The 20679-nt window shown below is 53.5% G+C and overlaps 1 protein-coding gene across 1 annotated transcript; it reads left to right on the forward strand.

Annotated features, from left to right (window-relative positions):
• The first annotated feature begins 368 nt into the window (after positions 1-368).
• Tyro3 (TYRO3 protein tyrosine kinase) lies at positions 369-19806 on the forward strand. The gene is made up of 19 exons (XM_059261174.1): positions 369-493; positions 2180-2363; positions 2730-2830; positions 3816-3986; positions 5373-5459; positions 6208-6323; positions 9090-9267; positions 10054-10199; positions 10627-10771; positions 11111-11240; positions 11328-11428; positions 11866-11961; positions 12261-12341; positions 12965-13057; positions 13435-13556; positions 13960-14069; positions 14234-14393; positions 14567-14703; positions 18363-19806. Exons 1-19 carry the CDS (start codon positions 397-399, stop codon positions 18751-18753), a joined length of 2646 nt encoding a protein of 881 aa, XP_059117157.1. The 5' UTR covers positions 369-396; the 3' UTR covers positions 18754-19806.
• Positions 19807-20679: the final 873 nt, after the last annotated feature.

A 20679-nucleotide genomic window follows, 5' to 3' on the forward strand; every position in this document is an offset into this window, starting at 1 on the left:
TCCGGCTGCGCCGTCTGGAGGTGGGCGGGGAGGTCGGGTGGCCGCGGCCGAGGTTAGCGCTGGGCTCGCGCCACCGGGGCTGCGCGGGGGGAGGGGGGGGCGGCACGAGCTCCGCGGAGGGCGGGCCGGGAGGAGGCGGCGGCTCGCAGAAGAACATGAATCAGCGGCGGCGGCGGCGGCGGCGGCGGCGGCTGTGGAAGGAGCGCGGTGGCCCAGCCGCGGCCCCGGGGACTCCTCGCTGCTGACGGCGGTGGCCGCGGCTCGCGGCGGCCGCGGGTCCGGGACGCCCCGACCGAGCGCCGCCCCCCGCCCCTCCCGCGGGCCTCCCGCCCCTCCTCCGCCGCCCTCCTCTCGGCGCTCGCGGGCCGGGCCCGGCATGGTGCGGCGTCGCCGCCGATGGCGCTGAGGCGGAGCATGGGGCGGCCGGGGCTCCCGCCGCCGCTGCTGCTGGCGGGGCTGGCCTCTCTGCTGCTCCCCGAGTCGGCGGCCGCAGGTAAGGGGGTGGCCCGGGAGGCGGCGGGAAACGGGGGGGGGGGGGGCTGCTGAGCGGCACGGCTGAGCGGCGCAGCCCAGGGACGGCAGCGGGGCAGACCCGGGCCTGGGCCGGCCAGAGGTTGGGGTCGGTGGCCGGGGCTGGAAGGCCGAGGCTAGGGCGCAGCGGGGGTTGGCTGCCAGACCTCCGGCCGCGGCCCCCCCGCCCCCAACTTTCTCGCGCCCGGGGCTGGCTCGGTGCAAGGGAAGAGAGTGGGGGGTGTGGGCAGCCGGGGGTGCTTAGGACTGTGTTTTCCCGCCTCTATCTTCCTAGTTAGTTCGCTCCCTTCTCCCCAGTCCCGAGGACCCATTCTGCCTTCCGCACACCCCCGAAGGTCCCACTCGGAAACTACAGGGTCTGGGTTTGAGCACCCAGGGCTGTGAAGGGGCCGGATTCTAGAATACCTCTGGCCGTACTCTAGTTCCTGTGGCCCTTCGCGCTCCCGGAAACCCGAATGTCGAAGAGCTTGGGCTGGATGAAGGTTACTGGTCCTTGTGAGGATTAGCTTTATGTTGCCACATAGCCACTGAGACACTTCGCCGAGGCAGGAGGGCAGCACCTTTGTTCGCAAGTTCACGCTGCACACATCTGGAACTACTGGGTGTAGAAGGGGTGTGAGTGAGGCTATTCCTCCTTGTTCCGTGTGGGTGAACGGAGTAGGGTAGAGATGGGGCAGGGCAGCAGCCATCCACCTGGCGTTTCTCAAAACTGAGTTCTTTGCTATATCAGTCTCTCAAGGAGGGGAATAGGAAGAGAGAGGGTGGAAAGTATTTACGGGCTTCGAGGGGCGTATCTGGTGCTCAGAGAGCCCAGGAATTTACCTAGGGTTACACAGTAAAGCGCTGGAAGAAACAGGTCCGGATTTCATTTATGCAGATACTTCACCTGCCCATCAGTTTAAAAATATTCGAGGAGGGTGTGTGTAGGTGTGTGTGTGTCCCCACCCTTGCCTGAGGAGGGTAAGATTCCAATAGGTGGGCCTTGTTATGCCACAGTAGCTGGGGAGGGGGGGGGGGTCTTAGGCTCCTGCTTCGGGCCCCACCCCTCCCTTCTGCCTCCCATTTTCCTAGCACCCGCCCCTGCACACATTCAGGTATTAATAGAGCAGGCGGCTGCCAGGAAGGCTGCCATGTGTTTGATCTGACGTGGTTTTGTTACCATATGCTCCCCACTTCAGGGGAGCACTCCCTCCTTTCCTCCCTCGGCCTCCCTTCATTTGGCAGGGTGGGGTGCAGGGGTACTGGCAGCAGCTCGGGGCTTGACTGACACCCCGGGCAGAGAGCTGGCAGCCTGTTGCACTGGTTGGGAAGAGGCGTCATTCCCAGGGCAGTACCGGCTCCAGGAGATGACAAGTCTCCACTGTTTCAGCTCAGTTTGCCTTCTGGTGATTGGGCAATAGGGAGCTATGGGGAAGAGGTCCTTAGTGCTAAAGGAACTGGGCATTGACAGAAACCTGGAGGTCTTGTCGTGCCCTTTCTCCCAGCCTGGGTTCAGGCCGCCTTCCTTCTCATAGAAGCCTGTCTCTGCTCCTTGGCACCGGCTGAGAATGAGCCCTCTAGCATGGAAACTGCTTTCTAGAAGAGAAGGGGGGATGTTCCCAGAGACATGGGCTATCTCAATCAGACTGATGCGTTGTCTTTCCCTCAGGCCTGAAGCTCATGGGAGCCCCAGCGAAGATGACAGTGTCTCAGGGGCAGCCAGTCAAGATGAACTGCAGTGTGGAGGGGATGGAGGACCCTGACATACACTGGATGAAGGACGGGGCTGTGGTCCAGAATGCAAGCCAGGTGTCCCTCTCGATAAGCGAGCAGTACTGGATTGGCTTCCTCAGGTGCAGGACTGTGGTGTGGGATGACAGCCGGGGACAGACAGCCTGTGCCCATTTCATAAGGGCCTGGGAGCTGAGGCTGTGCTGGTGTCTAGAGGTCTGTGGTTTTAAAATTTGGCAAACTGTGGAACTTTCTAGAAACTGGCCACGCTAAGCCCTTTAAGTTTGCCCAGCAGAGCTGCTGCCCCTCTTTTTTTCTTTTTTCTTTTTTAATGTCAGGGTCTCATGTGGCACTGGATGGCTCGGAGATCACTCTCTGTATATAGACAAGTCTAGCCTCAAACTCACAGTCCACTTGCCTCCGCCTCTAGGGTGCTGGGATTACCTCTCTTGACTCTGAGAAGTAAGCCTGATCTCCTGTCTCCACAGCCTGAAGTCAGTGGAGCGGTCTGATGCCGGCCTGTACTGGTGCCAAGTGAAGGATGGGGAAGAAACCAAGACCTCTCAGTCAGTATGGCTCACCGTGGAAGGTGAGGAGGCTGGAGCTGGATAAGAACTGTACCTTTACAGAAGAGAACTCGGGGCAAGCTGGACTGCCTTACTGTCTCCTGTGACCTAGGCTCTAGGCCAGTGGTTCTCAACCTTCCTAACGCTTCGCCCCTTTAGTACAGTTCCTCATGTTGTGGTGACCCCCGACCATAAAATTGTTTTCATGGCTACTGTGAAGGTCTAGACATACACGGGTACAACAGCTACTTCGTAACTGTGATTTTGCTATGGATATTAATCGTTGCCAAAGGGGTCGTGATCCACATGTTGAGAACCTTACTCTAGGCGCATCCAGACCTCAGGGACCATACCTGCTGGAGTCTGGATGTCTAAGAACCAAGGAGGCCACTAGGCCCCACAATCTCTGACGTCCAGTCTGTTTCAGCCTTCTGAGCAACAAACTGTCAAGCATTCATCAGAAGCTGGACCTTGTTCTGCCAAGAGGACCTACGGAAAGGGGGAGGGGTTGGGGGAGGGGAAGGACCGAAAGGGGGAGGGGGTGGGGGAGGGGGAGGAGGCTCCACAGCTGCTGGAGCTCAGAGCTGTTCAGCCCTGGAGAACAAAGTGACTAAGAAAGTAACAAAGGGCCCTGAACGGGAGCCGGGGCCTGCCAGCAGAACTCTGCTAAAGCTCCCACCCACTCCCCCTCCCGGGGTGCACCTCCCCCACCTCCGCACCCCGGCCTCTCCAGTACACTGAAGGGCTGTCAGAGCGGGTCTGGAAGGGACTGTGGGGGCTGGCAGCAGAGTCTGCCTTGCCTAAGCGGGCAGCAGAGAAGGAAGAGGATGGAAACAAAGCCCACGCTGCCCCCTCCCCACACCTGGTGCCCGTTTGCGGCTGACCCATTCCTAAGGGTCCTGTGGTGCTGGCCATACAGAGTACTTCAAATGGAAATGAACTTGTGATTTGAGCAGTAGGAAGCTGAGAGGTGGCAGGGCTAACTCCCCCTCCTTTTTTTCTCCCTAGGTGTGCCATTCTTCACGGTGGAACCAAAAGATCTGGCGGTGCCACCCAATGCCCCTTTTCAACTGTCTTGTGAGGCCGTGGGTCCTCCGGAACCTGTAACCATTTTCTGGTGGAGAGGACCCACTAAGGTTGGGGGACCTGCCCCCTCTCCCTCTATTTTAAACGTGACAGGTGAGCAGCCTCAGGAGGGAGCTGTGAGAAGAGAGAGCTGGAGGGAACACTATAGAGTTGGGATCTGCAGAAATCTGAGTTTGTGGCTTGGGCGTCCAGAGCAAACGCCAGTGTCAGGGTGCGTGAGCCATGCCACTGCTAAGCTCATTAGTCAGGTGTGCTGTGCTGGCTAGGGGGGCTGATTAGGTGTGATCCTGCTGTGTGTGCTTAAAGAGGGTGCTGGGGCCTCCTTCCCTCACCCACGGCAGCCTGGTCCTTGCACAGCTGGCCCTGAGAGAGGAATTGTGTGAGATCAGGGGTACCCATCCTCCCCCCTCCCCAGGGAAGGAGCCAGAAACCAGCCCACGCAGAGCTAGGGAGGAGTGTCTGGCAAACTGGAAGAAGACTCGGCTCAGGCTATAGAAAGGGAAATGGGGGAGGGTAAAGGGAAGAGGGAGGCCAGCATAAAAATACAGGGCCTCCTCCCTTGATGGTCCTTTCTAGAAAAATTGCCAGTCTGTTCATATCCCATATGCAGTTATACCCCAAGCAGTCACACCTGCACGCTCTCCCAGACCCTCAAGATCCTGGGCATACACATCGCATGTTTGTGAGACTTGCCAATCTGTGAAACTAAGTGTACTTTTCCCAGCTGAGGCTTGAACTGTGCAAAATAGATGCATGAAAGGGAAGTCCCCAGGAGTCTGAATCTTGATGGAGGGACTAGGGACCTGCCGGTGCCAGGGCAGGACCTGTTCAGAGAGGAGGCTGGGTTCGCAGCTTCCAGCTCTCCTCCAGATGTGCGTGGTTAGGTGCCTCAGGCAGCCAGCCCTGTGATAATAAGCTCTCAGTGGAACTCCTGAACTGCTGCATACACCACACTGTGCTGGGCACAGAGGGAACCGAAGGAAAACAAAAGGGTAGAAGCCACCTTTCCAGCCTCCGGAGTACTGAGGATGGTTGGGTAGACAGGACACATGCACGAGGAGCTCAGACTCTCCAAATGTGACAGCGACGGGTCAGAACAAACAAAAGGCTCTGGTATGCACAATCAGGGAGTTGCCAGAGAAGGGAGGCGCCCTGTGCTGTTTGTGGGAGATGAGATTGAGGTGGGAGGCACGGTTATAACATTTCTCTGAGCTCTCACTGTGTACTGTGCACTTTAAAATCAATTACCTGATTCTTAAAATTCTCCCATTCGACAGATGGGGAAATAGAATACCACCCAAGCCTTTTAGACTCCAAAGCCCTTGTTCCGTACTATCATACCCCGCTGCCCAACCCCTTCCTTTGGCTGGAGGGACTGCAAAGATGTTCTGGGGAGAACCTGAATTGAAGACCCTTCTTCCTAAACTCACTCAGTGGGGGTTGCTGCTTGGGGGACTGACTAAGGTTTTCTGGCCCCAGGTGTGACTCAGCGCACAGAGTTTTCTTGTGAAGCTCACAACATAAAAGGCTTGGCCACTTCCCGACCAGCTGTTGTTCGCCTTCAAGGTAGGGGGACACAGGCTGGGATGGGGGGTGGGCGGGGCGTGCGGGGGGGGGGGGGGACAGGGGCAGTCTCAGCCAGCTGTCCGGCGGTAGAATTGGCTGGCTGGCCAGCTTGCGTCCGCTCTGCAGGAGTCTCCAGGTGAGGGGTAATTGGCGCAGCTCCCATGCCTAGTGGGAGCACCTGAGACCCTGCTACAGCAGAGACAAGAATAGAAACCTGACGTCACAGCAGATTTCCCATCACGAAGCAGAGTCCCTGGGAGGGAGGGAAGGATGGAGCCAGCAGGAGGTGGTCAAGGCTTTTATTCAACCTTGTTTCTGTCTCTGGCGTGGAGGGGAAGGGGGTGGGGGCAGCAGCCTAGCAGATGGCAAAGGCTACCCAGAGTGTTGGTGCAGAGGGGGAGGAGAGAGGGAGGAAGAGAGAAGCCAGTATGCAAAGGTACTTATCTGTAGAAGCTGGGCGGTTGCCTGTTTCACCTTTTGTTGCCCCAGAACACCCCTCCCCCACCTTATTCTTTGGTCCAGTGTCCTTGATTGGGGTAGGCAGCTTCTGCCCAGCCTAGGCCCTCTCCCAGGTATGAATAATAGTGCTCTACTGGAAGCTGGTTTATGCACCCCTGTGCCTCGGACATGCTGAGTAGCCATCTTCAGGGGGTGCTCCATGCCCTAGGACAAAGCCAAGGCTTGACTGCTGTGCTGCTTCCCTTCCGAATCTTTTTACTGGGCGCTGACACTAAGTCTCCATCCACAGCACCGCCTGCAGCCCCCTTCAACATCACAATGACAACGATCTCCAGCCGCAACGCTAGTGTGGCCTGGGTGCCAGGTGCTGATGGTTTAGCTCTGCTCCATTCCTGTACAGTGCAGGTAGGCTGAGATGACCACACAGGCTCTCTCTGACCGACTGCTCGGTCAGGCAGCACTGTGTGACAGTGCTGCCACACTTCCTAGGCTTGCCTGGGACTCTGGGTCTGAAGCACTATTCAGATGCTGCTGCTTGGTAGAAAGAACCCAGGCTCTTGTCTCTCTGTCCTTTACTTTTGTAACAGAGGGGCTCAGATCCCGGGCCTTCTTTATGCTAGAAAGCAGGTCCAGAGCAGACTTGGGTATCTGGAAGATTCTTTTCTTCTCTCTCTCTTTTTTTTTTTTTCTTCCTTCATTTGTTTTGTTTTTGTTTTTGGACACAGGGTTTCTCTGTGTAACAGCTTCGGCTGTCTTGGAACTAGTTCTGTAGACTAGGCTGGTCCCAAACTCAAGAGATCTGCTCCTGCCTCCTGAGTGGTGGATTTATAGGCATGCCCACCACCGCCCAGCTGGAAGATTATTCTTTCTTTCAATTTATTCCTCCTTTTCAGTGCTAGGGATCAAACCTGGGCTTCTCACTAGGCAAGCCCTATACCGCCGAGCTCTAAGAGTTTTAACATATCTGATATTCTTCCCTCTCATGTCCTGCTACTGTCCCGAAGGAGAATGAGAGGACCAGAAGGGGTCCTGAACCCTGCTGACTAGAAAAGGTGGGCAGGGTTGATACCACAACTAAGAGCCAGGGCAGGCTTGCTTGCTTTTGTATTTACTCAAAGGGGATTTATTATTTATTATTATTGTTTGTTTGTTTATTTATTTTTCCTGTGCTGGGGACAAACCCAGGGCCTTGTACATGCTAGGCAAACACTCTGTGACTATGTATTCCCTGTCCTTTAGTGAGAACCTTTGAAACTCTTCTAATTATGTCCCCAAGCCAGGATGGGCTCTCCCCTGGCTTCACCCTGGCCACAGCCCTTTGTCCCTGGGCAGAGTCTGCAAGGCCAAGGGAACAAGCTTATCTGGGTCATCCTTACTACCACATAACACTCTATACATTCAGAATGTCTTGCCCTGGCTGCCCTGGGCCTGAGTCCAGGGTGTGTGTGGGCTTCTCCTCTGGCCCATCCTTCCAAAGGTCGACCTTGCTGTGATGTGTGTGTCTAATGGTAACCACCGGGAGTAGGTGGGTGGGAGCAGCCAGCATTGTGCATAACCATGCGTTGGAAGGCCCTCATGGTGTAGACTCATTTCTGAGGTCCAACTCTTCCAGTACTACCATACTCAAGGATTTGGAGGATTATGAATGGGAACCCAACCTTCCAGGTGGTTTCGAAGATTTGTTTGTCAAGATAGCAACGTAGAGCCAGGCATGGTGTTACACACCTAGAATCCTAGCTCTCGGGAGGCACAGTCAGGAGTTCAAGGACCAGCCTGGGCTTTGTAAGACCTTGTCCCTGCCCCCCCCTCCAAAGGTAGTGGGGAGTGGGGGAATGCCGGGAGATGTAGCTCGGTTGGTAGAATGCTTGCCTAGCATGGAGGAAGTCCTGCATCCCCTCCCTAGCACCACCTAAACTAAATCAGGCATTATGCCACACTGTACTCCTGATCCCAGCACTTGGGAGGTTCAAGGATATTCTCTTTTTATTTTTTATTGTTTGGTTTGGTTTGGTTTTTCAATACAGGGTTACTCTGTGTAACAGCTCCGGCTGTCCTGGAACTTGCTTTGTAGACCAGGGGCCTGGAACTCACAGAGATCCGCCTGCCTCTGCCTCCTGAGTGCTGGGATCACAGGCATGCACCACCACTGCCTGCCTCAAGGGTATTCTTGGCTACAGAATGAATTTAGGGCTGGCTTCAGCTACTTGAGGCCTTCTCGGAGGAAGGGGAGGGAGAGAGAGAGGGAATATGACAAGGGAAAGAAACTAGGCTAGGGATGTGGTACAGTAAAAGGGCCCTTGTTTAGCATACATGAGGGCCTGCATTTGATCCCCAACACTCTAAATAAATAAGTAAACAGATGGATTGGGTGATTTTTTAATGTTTAAGGATTCAACCATGTTGTATATGAATTGTGTATATGTGTGAAGGAATGCCAGGGATTGAACTCAGGGCTAATGAGTGTTAAGTGACTACTTGGCTACTGAGCTGTATCCCTAGGCACTCACATAGGCCTTTGTTTGTATTCTTGTCCTGGGCCTCCAAAATGTAAAATGAGAAGCTAGTTCATGGAGCCCTGTGCTCCCCATTTTTCTTACCTTGAAAAGTGCTGAGCTTTGGGGTGAGTAAGTAAAAATGGCAGGTACTTTGAAACAGTTAAGCACTAAGTACAAATAGGCAGGCAGAGTTTTTAGAATTGCTGAGATATCAAGAAAGTAACAACACTAGCCTGGCGTAGTGGTACACGCCTTTAATCTCTGAGGTCGAGGCCAGCCTGGTCTACAGAGTGAGTTCCAAAACAACCAGAGCTATGTGGTGAGACCCTGTCTCAAAAACAACACCAAAAGGGACACTTGTCCTGACCCCCACTCCTCCTTGCTGGGTATCGGACTCAGGGCCTTGCCCGTGAACAGTCTACTACTGTGCCTGTACTCAGTCTCAGAATAAGTAGGACTCCTCAAGGAACAGCAGGTCAGGAACAGCTTCTGTGAAGTAAAGAGGTTGAACCTGGTTTGGTCTGGTGGTGGAGACGAGTTGGAGCAGGTGTTTGCTGACAGACAGAGGAGACATTTGTTCAAGCTCCCATGCCATACCTACCCTGTCTTCCATCTCACCTGGGAGACCTTACCTCTGTCATCAGTTTTGTGCATTTCTGGTTTGTTTTTTCTGAAGGTGGCACTAGCCCCAGGAGACTGGGAGGTTCTGGCTGTCGTGGTCCCTGTACCACCTTTTACCTGCCTGCTTCGGGACTTGGCCCCCGCCACCAACTACAGCCTTAGGGTGCGCTGTGCCAACGCCTTGGGGCCTTCCCCCTACGCTGACTGGGTGCCCTTTCAGACAAAGGGCCTAGGTAAGGAATGCAGCCAGAGGGGCGAGACTGGAGAGGGAGGGAAGGCTTCATTCAGTCAGCACTTATTGAGCACCTACTACATGCTACTGCATACCACTTTGTATCTAGCTCTTGTGGGAGGAACCGATAGATAAGCAAACTGGAAACCATGGGACAGTATGGTCAGAGAACTCGAGGAGGGGCAAGCAGAATCCTCTAAAGAGGGCTAGAATACAGCTCTGTGGTGGATCCCTTGGCCTAGCATTCAGGAGGGCCTAGATTCAATCCCTAGTATCTCTTTAAAAAAAAAAAAATCCCCTTGAGATGGCCACCCTTCATCTATAAAGCTCCGACTGGAGAACCACAGAATTTAGTTAAAAAAGAGAACTCGTGGTTTAAATGTGTTTATGATTTTGTTCATTCATAAGAACCCTGGGCTGTGGGTTGGAAAGGCCTGGGGGACAGAGGCCTGAGTGCGGTCTGCAGGATGAGAAGGAGCCATGTGAACATTTTATGGGAAAGTGCAACAGCAAGTCAAAGAACACTGCCTTGGAATTTGCTCGCAGTCCTCTGTTAAGAGAGGCTGGTGGGGGAGGGGCCAAGCCGTACCAGGGTGATGAAGAGCCACGCTGTAGATGTGGGGGCTGGGCCGCTTCTGTCCTGCCCAGGCTACCCTCTCCCCAGCCCAGGGGGATGTTAGCAGCTGGGAGGCAAGCCTTTCTACTTTCTGAGTTGTTTAGCTCTTGGTGTGTGTGGGATAATGATGGTAGGAAAGGTAGGGATCCTAACAACTTTCTTTGGGTACAGCACCAGCCAGAGCTCCCCAGAATCTCCATGCCATTCGTACCGACTCAGGCCTTATCCTGGAATGGGAAGAAGTGATCCCTGAGGACCCTGGGGAAGGCCCCCTGGGACCTTATAAGCTGTCCTGGGTCCAAGAAAACGGAACCCAGGTAAGGGGAGACAGCCCCTCTGCTTGCCTTGCTGTGCTGGAGGTGGAACACCCTCCACCTTCTGGAAAGGCAAGCTCCCTGTCTCATTGGTTTGTCTCTAGCGCTGGGATGGCCCGGTGGCCACTTTGTATGCCAAGCAGGAAGCCTGTGCCTGCCCCTACAAATGAGGGGGAGGGTCTGGAGCACAGATAAAGCTTTGTCCCCAGCCCCAGCTCTGCTTCCTCTCATCCTTCTGTAGGGATGAGGCTTGTTTGTGTTCCAGGGCAGGAACGTGGTGGTGACTCTCAGGAGGTTGTGTCCTACAGCCCCTATCATTCACTGTGCCCCTAAGGTTCCCAGATTCCTAGCTGAACTTTTTTCTGCCCTCCTACCCCAGCTGGAGGCTTCCCCAGACTCAGTGTGGGGGTGGGACTTTTCCTGGCTGCAGGATGAGCTGATGGTGGAAGGGACCAGGGCCAATCTGACCGGCTGGGATCCCCAGAAGGACCTGATTTTGCGTGTGTGTGTCTCCAATGCAGTTGGCTATGGGCCCTGGAGTCAGCCACTGGTAGTGTCTTCTCATGACCATGCAGGTAAGGCATGCTGGTGGGGTAGGGATCAAGGCTTTCTAAGAGGAGGCAGGTGGCAATGGGCCCCCTCCCCGCCCCCAAATTAAAGAGCCCAGCAGTGGAGACTGGGGTTGGTCTTTCTGGCTTGGTTTTCCTCCCTTTACTTTGGTCACACTGCAAGTCACCACAGCCAGGGCCTGTCACAACTCAGGTAGAAACTCTTGGATCTTACTCTGGGATCTTTTTCACTTCTTGACTTAGGAAGTCTTTTGTCAAGGCTGTGTGAGGTGGCCATCCTGGGGAAGTTCTAAAAGGACACTCTGGTGTCATCCTGGCTCATGACGTTGCTTTTCCTTCCCACAGGAAGGCAGGGCCCTCCCCACAGCCGCGCATCCTGGGTGCCCGTGGTCCTCGGTGTGCTCACCGCCCTGATCACTGCTGCTGCCTTGGCCCTCATCCTGCTTCGGAAGAGACGGAAGGAGACACGGTTCGGGTAAGGAAGTGGGACCGTGGAGAGTGAATGAAGTAGGTGGTAACACAAGGCCTTGTGATTTACCTGAAGTTCTGGATTCCTCTTTAGGCAAGCCTTTGACAGTGTCATGGCCCGAGGGGAGCCAGCTGTACACTTCCGGGCAGCTCGGTCTTTCAATCGAGAAAGGCCTGAACGCATTGAGGCCACACGTGAGTGGTGGGGCATCATAGAAGAGAAAGGGCAGGGCTATCTTGTGACCCTACCTTTGACCAACTCATTAATCCAGCTAAAGCATCTGAACCCTGACAAGTCCCAGAGTAACAGCAAAGACACCAAATTCCCTGGTGGAGCTTATCACCACAATGTGGGGATCCAGGCTCTGTGCTGAGGACAGGGAGCTGGGTGGAGATGGCAGGCTGGAGTGTGGGGATCCAGGCTCTGTGCTGAGGACAGGGAGCTGGGTGGAGATGGCAGGCTGGAGTGTGGGGATCCAGGCTCTGTGCTGAGGACAGGGAGCTGGGTGGAGATGGCAGGCTGGAGTGTGGGGATCCAGGCTCTGTGCTGAGGACAGGGAGCTGGGTGGAGATGGCAGGCTGGAGTGTGGGTTTGACTACAGCCCTGCTCCTTTCTCACCCCCTCCCCGCAGTGGATAGCCTGGGCATCAGCGATGAATTAAAGGACAAGCTGGAGGATGTCCTTATCCCAGAGCAGCAGTTCACCCTCGGCCGGATGTTGGGCAAAGGTGTGGGGGCTCTGTGGGGACTGGAGTGAGTCTGCCCTCTCTGAATGTGTTGTTCCTGTCCCTTCCAGGGTGTGTGAATTTAGGTCAGCTCCTATAAACAAGATATACCTATGGATGCCTGATTTGGGGGTATTCCGTGGAATGGTGGCTAGAGGCAGGGAGGGCGGACGGGGAGCCATCCCCAAAACAGCCTCCTCTAAGAGCCTTAGGTGATGATTTTATGACCCAGGCAGTGTCACCTGAAAGGGAAGGGCGTAGGGAGCCTGAGGTGTCTCACCCTCCACTGGTTTCCTGCCTAGGAGAGTTTGGGTCAGTGCGGGAAGCCCAGCTGAAGCAGGAGGATGGCTCCTTCGTGAAAGTGGCTGTGAAGATGCTGAAAGGTGAGTTGTTGGACAGTGGGATTTGTTGCCTGCTGGGGAGGAGGGGTAAAGGGAGCAGCAGATCCTGGAGCAGGCTCCACTCCAGCAGCAGGCATGCTGACTGCAGCATGTGAATAATTCAGAAGCGTAAACCCACACAGAGAGTCGTGCCCTCGCCTTGCTCTCTGCCGGTGACAGTCCTCACGGTTCACTCCTGGGTGATGACAGCTGTGCTTGGTGGAGCTCAGGGGCTGTCCAAACCAAAGGGAGCGGCCAGTCATCTCTGCACTGGAGCAGCAGAGGCAGGGGATCGTTAGAAGTTTGAGGCCAGCCTGGGCTACGTAGTGAGTTCCAAGCCAGCGTGAACTGTGAAATGAGACCTAAAAGAGAAGCCTAAAAACTCAGGCCTGGAGTGGTACTTCAGTGCTTGTGAGGGGTAAGGCAGAGGCTCACAAGTTTGAATCCAGGCTGGACTGTCAAACAAACGAGAAAAAAAGTGAACAGGAGAACATGAGCAGGCAGAGAAAATGCTGGAAAGCATCATTCCCCTGTGAAGCCCGGGGCTTCTGAGGAACCGGTCCTGGGAGTCTTGGGAGGATGTGGAGTGAATCTTGTTTCCCTTCCTCCCCCTTCCTTTCTCCCAGCTGACATCATTGCCTCAAGCGACATAGAAGAGTTCCTCAGAGAAGCAGCTTGCATGAAGGAGTTTGACCATCCACACGTGGCCAAGCTTGTTGGTGAGCCCAAACGGGGGAGGCAGATATAGAATAGGGCTAAAAATACGCTCCACCAGCGCGAGAGGGCAGCCTGGAGGAGAGCAGTTTGGATACCCAGTGAGCAGGCAGGTAGTGAGTGAGTGAGGTCCTGTCTGAAATCTGGCTGTGAGGAGCTTAGCTCAGAACTGCTCATGTGGGCGGAGGAGGGACAGAGACATGTACGGGAGCCAGGAGCAGCAGGTGGAGCCCTTCGTGGGTACCCAGGCAGGAGCCAAAGTGCAGTGGGGAAAGATGATGAGGACGGCACAAGGGATGGAAGCCAGCAGGTAGGCCTGAGGCAGCATCCCGCTGTCCTTCTGCCTTCTGTGCCCAGTTCTTGACTCTCCCTTGTCTCCCAGGGGTGAGCCTCCGGAGCAGGGCTAAAGGCCGCCTCCCCATCCCCATGGTCATCCTGCCTTTCATGAAGCATGGAGACTTGCATGCCTTTCTGCTCGCCTCCCGAATTGGGGAGAACCCGTTGGTGAGTGCCTCCGGTGGGGATGGCCGGGAGGCAATGGGTGGGAGAGTGATGCCTGGAAAAGGGACAGAAGAACCCGCGCGCGTGCACACGAGAAGAGGCTTGGTGGGCAGGACTCAGGGAGCCATCAGAAGAGAAGGGTTCAGAGCCCGACAGTGTTTAAACTGACTTCCTTTGCCCTCTGGAAGCCCTGCTGGGAATTTTAGGTCAGGTAAAAACCTTTTTAGGAAGAAGACATTTGGTTCTCTAGCTCTTTCTCAGGCTTGCCAAAGCTTCCTTGGAAGGCCCTTGGTTCCCTTTCCAGGGATTCTTAAGACAGTCTTTAGGCTTTCTGGCCAGGGAACTTCATTCATTGTCCCCGAGGGGTGGGAAGGTCCAACCTGAGCTTGCCCTGTCTGCCTACCAGAACCTGCCCCTCCAGACTCTGGTCCGGTTTATGGTGGACATTGCCTGTGGCATGGAGTACCTGAGCTCCCGGAACTTCATCCACCGAGACCTGGCAGCACGGAATTGCATGTAGGAATTCTGGTGGCCTGGTGGGTGTGAGATAGCCAGGACCTCCTGGCACTTGCTGCTGTCACCCCCTGCCTTGGATGGAACCTCCTATGCATGGGGATAGCCTGGCTGTAGTAAGACTGTGAACATGGGGAAGACTGACTGTCTTTCAACACCCCTCGCAGGCTGGCAGAGGACATGACGGTGTGTGTGGCTGACTTTGGACTCTCCCGAAAAATCTACAGTGGGGACTATTATCGTCAGGGTTGCGCCTCCAAATTACCTGTCAAATGGCTGGCCCTGGAGAGCTTGGCTGACAACCTGTATACTGTGCACAGCGATGTGGTGAGCAGGGTGGATTAGTGTGTGGGTGGATCTGCAGGACCCAGAAAGGGCCAGCAAAGCTCTGCTCTCTGAGCTTCGATTACCGAGTTATGAGACCCCAGAATCCTAAAATCTGGCTCTGCTTAACTCAGGAAACCTGGTAACATTCTCCCCCAACCCTGATTCTATACCAGTGGGCCTTCGGGGTGACCATGTGGGAGATCATGACTCGTGGGCAGACGCCATATGCTGGCATTGAAAATGCTGAGATTTACAACTACCTCATCGGCGGGAACCGCCTGAAACAGCCTCCGGAGTGTATGGAGGAAGTGTAAGTATCCTGGGTAGGGGCTATAGAAGGAGCTTTGACTCATGGCTGCTATCCCGGGATGAGCTCAAGACTTCCACTGGACTTTCGTTAGTCCTCTTTTTGGTCCTTGTCGTTAAGAATGAAGATTGACCTATTCCGTATTTACCCTCAAGCTCTCTTTTCTCTTCTCCCTTTCTTATCCCCCCCCCTTTTTTTTTCCAGGAGGGGGAATGTTGAGGCAGTTTTCCTAGGCAGCTTAGGTTGGCCTCAAACTCTGAATTCCCTTTGCCACAATCTCCAGAATGCTGGAATCAACAGCCATGAACCACCATGCCTGGCTTCTACCCTGTATTTCTTGCTCCAGGCTTTTTCTGTCACTGTTGTTACCAGTTTCTAGGGAGAATCAGGAACCATAAACGGCAGAAAACGGTTGAGCTCAGTGCAGGGTTCCTTTGCCTTCTTGGGAACCCGGCTAGTCTGGAAGCCTGGCTCCAGCATTGGGCCCCTTCACACAGGGCTGTACCCTGGGAAAAACAAGCAACCCCCCAACTGTCTTTTCTTGGCCAGGACAAGGTGGGGCCTGGGCTTCTTTCTTGGTCTTGGCCTCCCGTTGAAGGAGAGGACCTGAGATCCTGGGAAGAAGGAAACTGATTCCTTTCTTTGCTGCAAGCCCAAAGTACTATGGAGCAGGGCGGGACTCCCACTGTAGTGTAAACAAACCCTTGTGATAGGGTGACGTAAGTGTCACTGACCTTAGCTGGGCCATTAGGTATTCTCCCAGGCAATCCTTTTCTAACCCTATAAGGAAAAGGCTTATCATCTCCATTTTGTGGATGAGGAAATAGGATTAAAAAGGCTGAGTAACATGGCCAAGGTCACACAGCTATTATGTGATTAAGTTGGTACTTGAACCTGGATCCTTGTAGTTTTAGAGTTCATGCTCTCAACCATGAAATCAACTGTGTTTGTCTGTTCTAGTATTACTCTCTGACTCCAGACAAGCCAGAGTGGTTCAGGAGAATGAATACATACATGTTCCCTTGTTCCATGTAGCTTTCTAATTAGACCTCCAGAGTGCCATGAACAGGTGGAGGAAAGGGAGCTGAATGGTGGTATTCTCCTCTCAGGCAGTGGATTTGAAGTGCCTGGAGCCTGGCATCAAAAGAACAATTTAAAAATCATTTATTACCAGGTGTGTTGGCACACACCTTTAATCCCAGTGCTCAGGAGGCAGAGGCAGGTGGATCTCTGTTAGTTCGAGGCCAGCCTGGTCTACAAATCGAGTTCCACGACAGCCAGGGCTGTTACACAGAGAAAAAACCCTGTCTAGGGAAAAAACAAAACAAAATGTCTATTTGTTTATTTTGGTGATGGGGATTGAACTCAGTTACACCCCAGCTCAAGTTACACCCCAGCCCCTCACTCATACTTTGGAAGTCTGAGTGCAGGAACCAGCCCTGCCCACCTATTCATTAAGCAGAGCTCGGGCATTGTTGAGATTGAAAGTCTCCTGTGGCTGCACCCAGCCTAAGCCCTCTTCTAGAGCTGCAGAAGCCGAGCTCTGGGAAGCAGTAGAGACAGACCCTGGCTCAGTCTTCTCCCAGACTGTAGCTGCTGCTGTCAATGAAGGGTGGGCGGACACTGGCCTCCCACCAGGCAGCCTGGAGGAAAGGTGCCAGTTGGCTTCTAGCGCCGCCTTGAGAATATGTCCCCGTCTGGCCATATATCCGTAGTCTGGACCGTTCCCACAGCCTGCCTGGGGTCTGGCACGGTTCTTCCTGCCATTGGGGCCTCTATTAGGAGGACCTTTTTTGTGAGACAGTACTTGGGGCTTTTGCCATGAACAAGAGTCAGGCACTGCTGATTGCATTTTGTCTCAGACCTTCCCTGTGAGGGAAGGAGTGGTGTGTGTGTGTGTGTGTGTGTGTGTGTGTGTGTGTGTGTGTGAGTCTGTGTCCTTAGAAACAGTGAAAGCTGTAAGAGAATCTAAGGCTAGTGAAATTAAGTGTGGGGTGTGGTGTTCCTGGCAGAGGAAGAGGGCTGGAAGCTTTTCTGAAAATGTAAGCGTACATGAGTGGGTTCTGCCTCGTGTGGACTTGGGACAAAGAGGGGGGAGTGTACATGTCTACCTCTTAAAAAGGTAACCCTGAGTCCAGGGTCTGGGGTATGTTAGCTCAGCACTAGACTACTTGCTTGTGCACGAGGCCCTGGAATCTGCAGCTCCACAGAACAAAAACCAAGGAGACAATCCTGACAGCAGGCTTCTGTGTAAGACAGAGTACTTGTACTTAGTCTCCCTCTTGGGACAGCGCAGAAGTTTGAGGCCTCTGTGGCTTCAAATCATAGTTCCGTGGCTTTGGGGGAATTTGTCTGAGATGGTCTCTCTCACATTCAGCTCTGTAGCTGAAGTGTACTGTAAACTTCAGATTCCCCTGCCTCCACCTCCCAAGTGCTAGAGTTACAGGAGTATAGCAGTTAGGAGGTATTGGAGATCAAACCCAGGCCCTTGTGTATACCGGGCACGCGTCCTACCAACTGGACTACATTCCTAGCCGAGCTTTTTATTTTTTGAAACAGGACTTTGCTTTGTACCTTTGGCTGGCCTCATACTCAAAATGTATCTTAAGCCCACTTCAAACTGGTAGCGATCCTCCTGCCTCTGCCTCCTGTTTGCTGGGGTTACAGATGTGCTTTACCACCCCTGCCTGCTGTTACCTGCTGCCTATCTGACTTTATTAAGGATTTTTTTTTGTTTTGTTTTTTCAAGACATGATTTCTTTGTGTAATAGCCCTGGTTGTCCTGGAACTCGCGCTGTAGACCAGGCTAGCCTGGAACTCACAGAGATCCCACCTGCCTCTGCCTCCCAAGTGCTGGGATTAAAGGCATGTACCAGGAATTTTTTAATTATTTATTTTTATTTTATGTGCATTGATGCTTCGCCTGCATATATGTCTGCGTGAGTGTATCAGGCAATTGTGAGCTGCCGTGTGGGCACTGGGAATTGAACCCAGGACCTCTGGAAGAGCAGTCAGTGCTCTTAACCTCTGAGTCATCCCTCCAACCCCAGTGCCAGGTTTTTTTTTAAAGATTTATTTTTATTATTTTTTAATTGTGTGGATGTGTGTGTGAGTATATGTGGATGTGAGTGCTGGTACCTGTGGAGGCCAGAGACATCAGAGCCCCGTAGAGCTGGAGTTAGAAGGTGCTTATAAGCTGCCTGACATGGGTTCTGGGAACTGAACTTGGGCCCTCTGCAAAAGTAGTACTCACTCTTAACTGCTGAGCCATCTCTCCAGCCTATAGTCAAGGTTCCTAATCTCTCCATGCTTCAATGTCCATATTTTCAGAATAGGAACTGTTAAATACAGGGCTAGCAAGATGGCTCAGCAGGTAAAGGTGCTTGCTGCCACACCTGGACAACCTGAGTTTAATCCCAGGGGCCCACTCACATGGTGAAAGGAAAAAGCCAATCCCTGAAACTTGTCCTTTGACTCATACATGTGTGCTGTGATGCATGCCTATGAGTTCATGAGCATTTGCACATTTATGCCCCCCCCCCCACACACACAAATACATGTAATCTTAACCTGATGCATAGTAAGCCTTCTACACTAGTGTTGAAGAATTGTTTCCCATCTCAGGGTGGCCACTACCTCTCCTCGTCTTCTTTCTACCTCAGGTATGATCTCATGTATCAGTGCTGGAGTGCCGACCCAAAGCAGCGCCCAAGCTTCACATGCCTGCGAATGGAACTGGAGAACATCCTGGGCCACCTCTCTGTGTTGTCCACCAGCCAGGACCCCTTGTACATTAACATTGAGAGAGCCGAGCAGCCTACTGAGAGAGGCAGCCCCGAGCTGCCCTGTGGAGAGCAGTCTAGCGGCGAGGCAGGGGATGGCAGTGGCGTGGGGGCAGTAGGTGGCATCCCCAGTGACTGTCGATACATCTTCAGCCCTGGAGGGCTGGCTGAGTCACCTGGGCAGTCGGAGCAGCAGCCAGAAAGCCCCCTCAACGAGACCCAGAGGCTGCTGCTGCTGCAGCAAGGGCTACTACCTCACAGTAGCTGTTAACCTGCAGGCAGAGGACAGCTGGGGCCATCCACCTGCCTCTGCTGGCCACTATGCTGGCTGGCTAAGCCCAGCCTGATCACAGCCCAGGCAGCAAGGTATGGAGGCTCCTGTGGTAGCCCTCCCAAGCTGTGCTGGTACCTGGACTGACTAAATTGCCCAATCCCAGTTCTTCCTGCAGCCACTCTGGCTGGCCTGGCATCACTTCAGGCCTTGGCTGAGAGGAGGTGAGCTAGAGCTGGTTGCCTGAATGCGGGCAGCTGGCAGGAGGGGTGTGTGCGGCTATGTTTCCATGGGTACCATGGGTGTGGATGGCATTAGGGGAGGGTAGCAACAGCCCTGTGGGCCCCTACCCTCCTGGCTGAGCTGCTCCTACTTCTAGTGCATGCTTGGAGCTGCCCGCAGCCTGGAGACGCATCAGTGCCCACCACACTTGGGTTTAAATGCCAGGTTTGCCCCTTCGAGTCACAAAGAGATGTCCTTGTATTGTTCACTTTTAGGTGACAGGAAGGGATTGGTACACTTGGGTCCCAAAGCCCTTGGCAGGAGATGGTGGGATATTCTCAGGTCTGAATCCTCATCACCTTCCTGATTCCCCACCCTGCCAAGGCCTGGAACTGGCTGGGCGCCTCTGAGGCATGCGGGAGGATTTTCTGAGTCTGGTAGATGGAGGGGTGCTGAGGGGCTTGCCCAGAAGTGAGTGACACAGTTCAGGACCCCTCCAAGCTTCCACAGTCTGTCTGAGCATGCTACCAAGTCCCCAAATGTCCCCACAACTAACAGAGGCAGTTTTGCCTAAGCCCAGCCCTTCCACACGGTGACCCTTAGGTCCACCCTCCTCTAAATGGATGTCCTTGTTTGTCCCAAGTCTCCAGAGAGAAAATCAGCCTGATGGCTGATGGATGTGGGTGAGAGAAGTTCTTGGAACAAGGGCTGGGGTCTCGGCTCCAGGAACCTCCTGGAGTGCATGGGGTAGATGGCCCTTGCTGTTAGGAACATTTCTAAGCTATTAAGTTGCTGTTTCAAAACAAATAAAATTGAAAACTAAAGAATCAACGCTTTATATATTTTTGAAGTTATTACTAATACTTTTTTTGGGGTTTGGGTTTGGGTTTTTGTTGAGACAGGGTCTTACTAGGTATCCCTAACTAGCCTGGAACTCTTGAGTGCTAGGATTAAATTCCTGTGCTACCATTCCCAACCCAAGGCTTTATCTTCTAAGTGTTTACATTTTTCCCCCCTTCCAGTTCAGGAAACAATGAAGCATCTCTGCATAGAGAAAAGTCTGGAAAGATATGCCAAAGCGTAGACAGCTGTTATCTTTACATGATATGACTAAGAAAGCCTTTTCTTCCGGTTTCCTAAATTTTCTGAGTTAAACACAATATGCTTCTCATTAGCAGGTTAGACCCAGTAACTCTCTCCATGTTAAAGATAGTACATTGTCTTTGTAGACACTAGGAAGATGCAAAATGTCGTTAGTCCCACCACCCAAGGGTAATAACTCCCACTGGGCTCTGGAAAATGCAAACATTTTGACATCCAAGTTGGAACAGAGAGGCTGTTCTCTCCTCCCTGTCAAACATTTCCTTAGGTCCTCGTTTCTTCCCTCCTGTCAGGAACCTGGGAATCTGTGGTCAAAGAAAGGTGAGCGTCTTGAGGATTAGAAATACCAGAAACAGAGTTGCTTCTCAGTATTTCACCTGCAACCTAGTTTCAGGTCCTGGCATTGTGTAATAGGAGCGTTCCTCTGCTGGGGCGGAGAGGAATTGGGAGAGGAATTGGGAGGGGCAAAGCCACAGCTCTGCTGGCTGAGGGCAGTGGAATGAGGTAGATCCCTTCCCGGAGCAAGTATCCTGAAAAACCTGTTGCTGGTTCCTCAGGTCTGGTTCCCACATAGCTTATGAAACCTGAATTCAATTCCATACA

The sequence above is a fragment of the Peromyscus eremicus genome, chromosome 4, assembly GCF_949786415.1.
Source record: "Peromyscus eremicus chromosome 4, PerEre_H2_v1, whole genome shotgun sequence".
Classification (NCBI taxonomy): Eukaryota; Metazoa; Chordata; class Mammalia; order Rodentia; family Cricetidae; genus Peromyscus; species Peromyscus eremicus.

Coding starts and splice junctions, on each gene's coding strand:
- Tyro3 (XM_059261174.1), top strand. CDS start 397: ATGGCGCTGAGGCGGAGCATGGGGCGGCCGGGGCTCCCGCCGCCGCTG. Junction 3,987..5,372: donor CTCTATTTTAAACGTGACAG/GTGAGCAGCCTC, acceptor TTCTGGCCCCAG/GTGTGACTCAGCGCACAGAG. Junction 6,324..9,089: donor TCCATTCCTGTACAGTGCAG/GTAGGCTGAGAT, acceptor TTTTTTCTGAAG/GTGGCACTAGCCCCAGGAGA.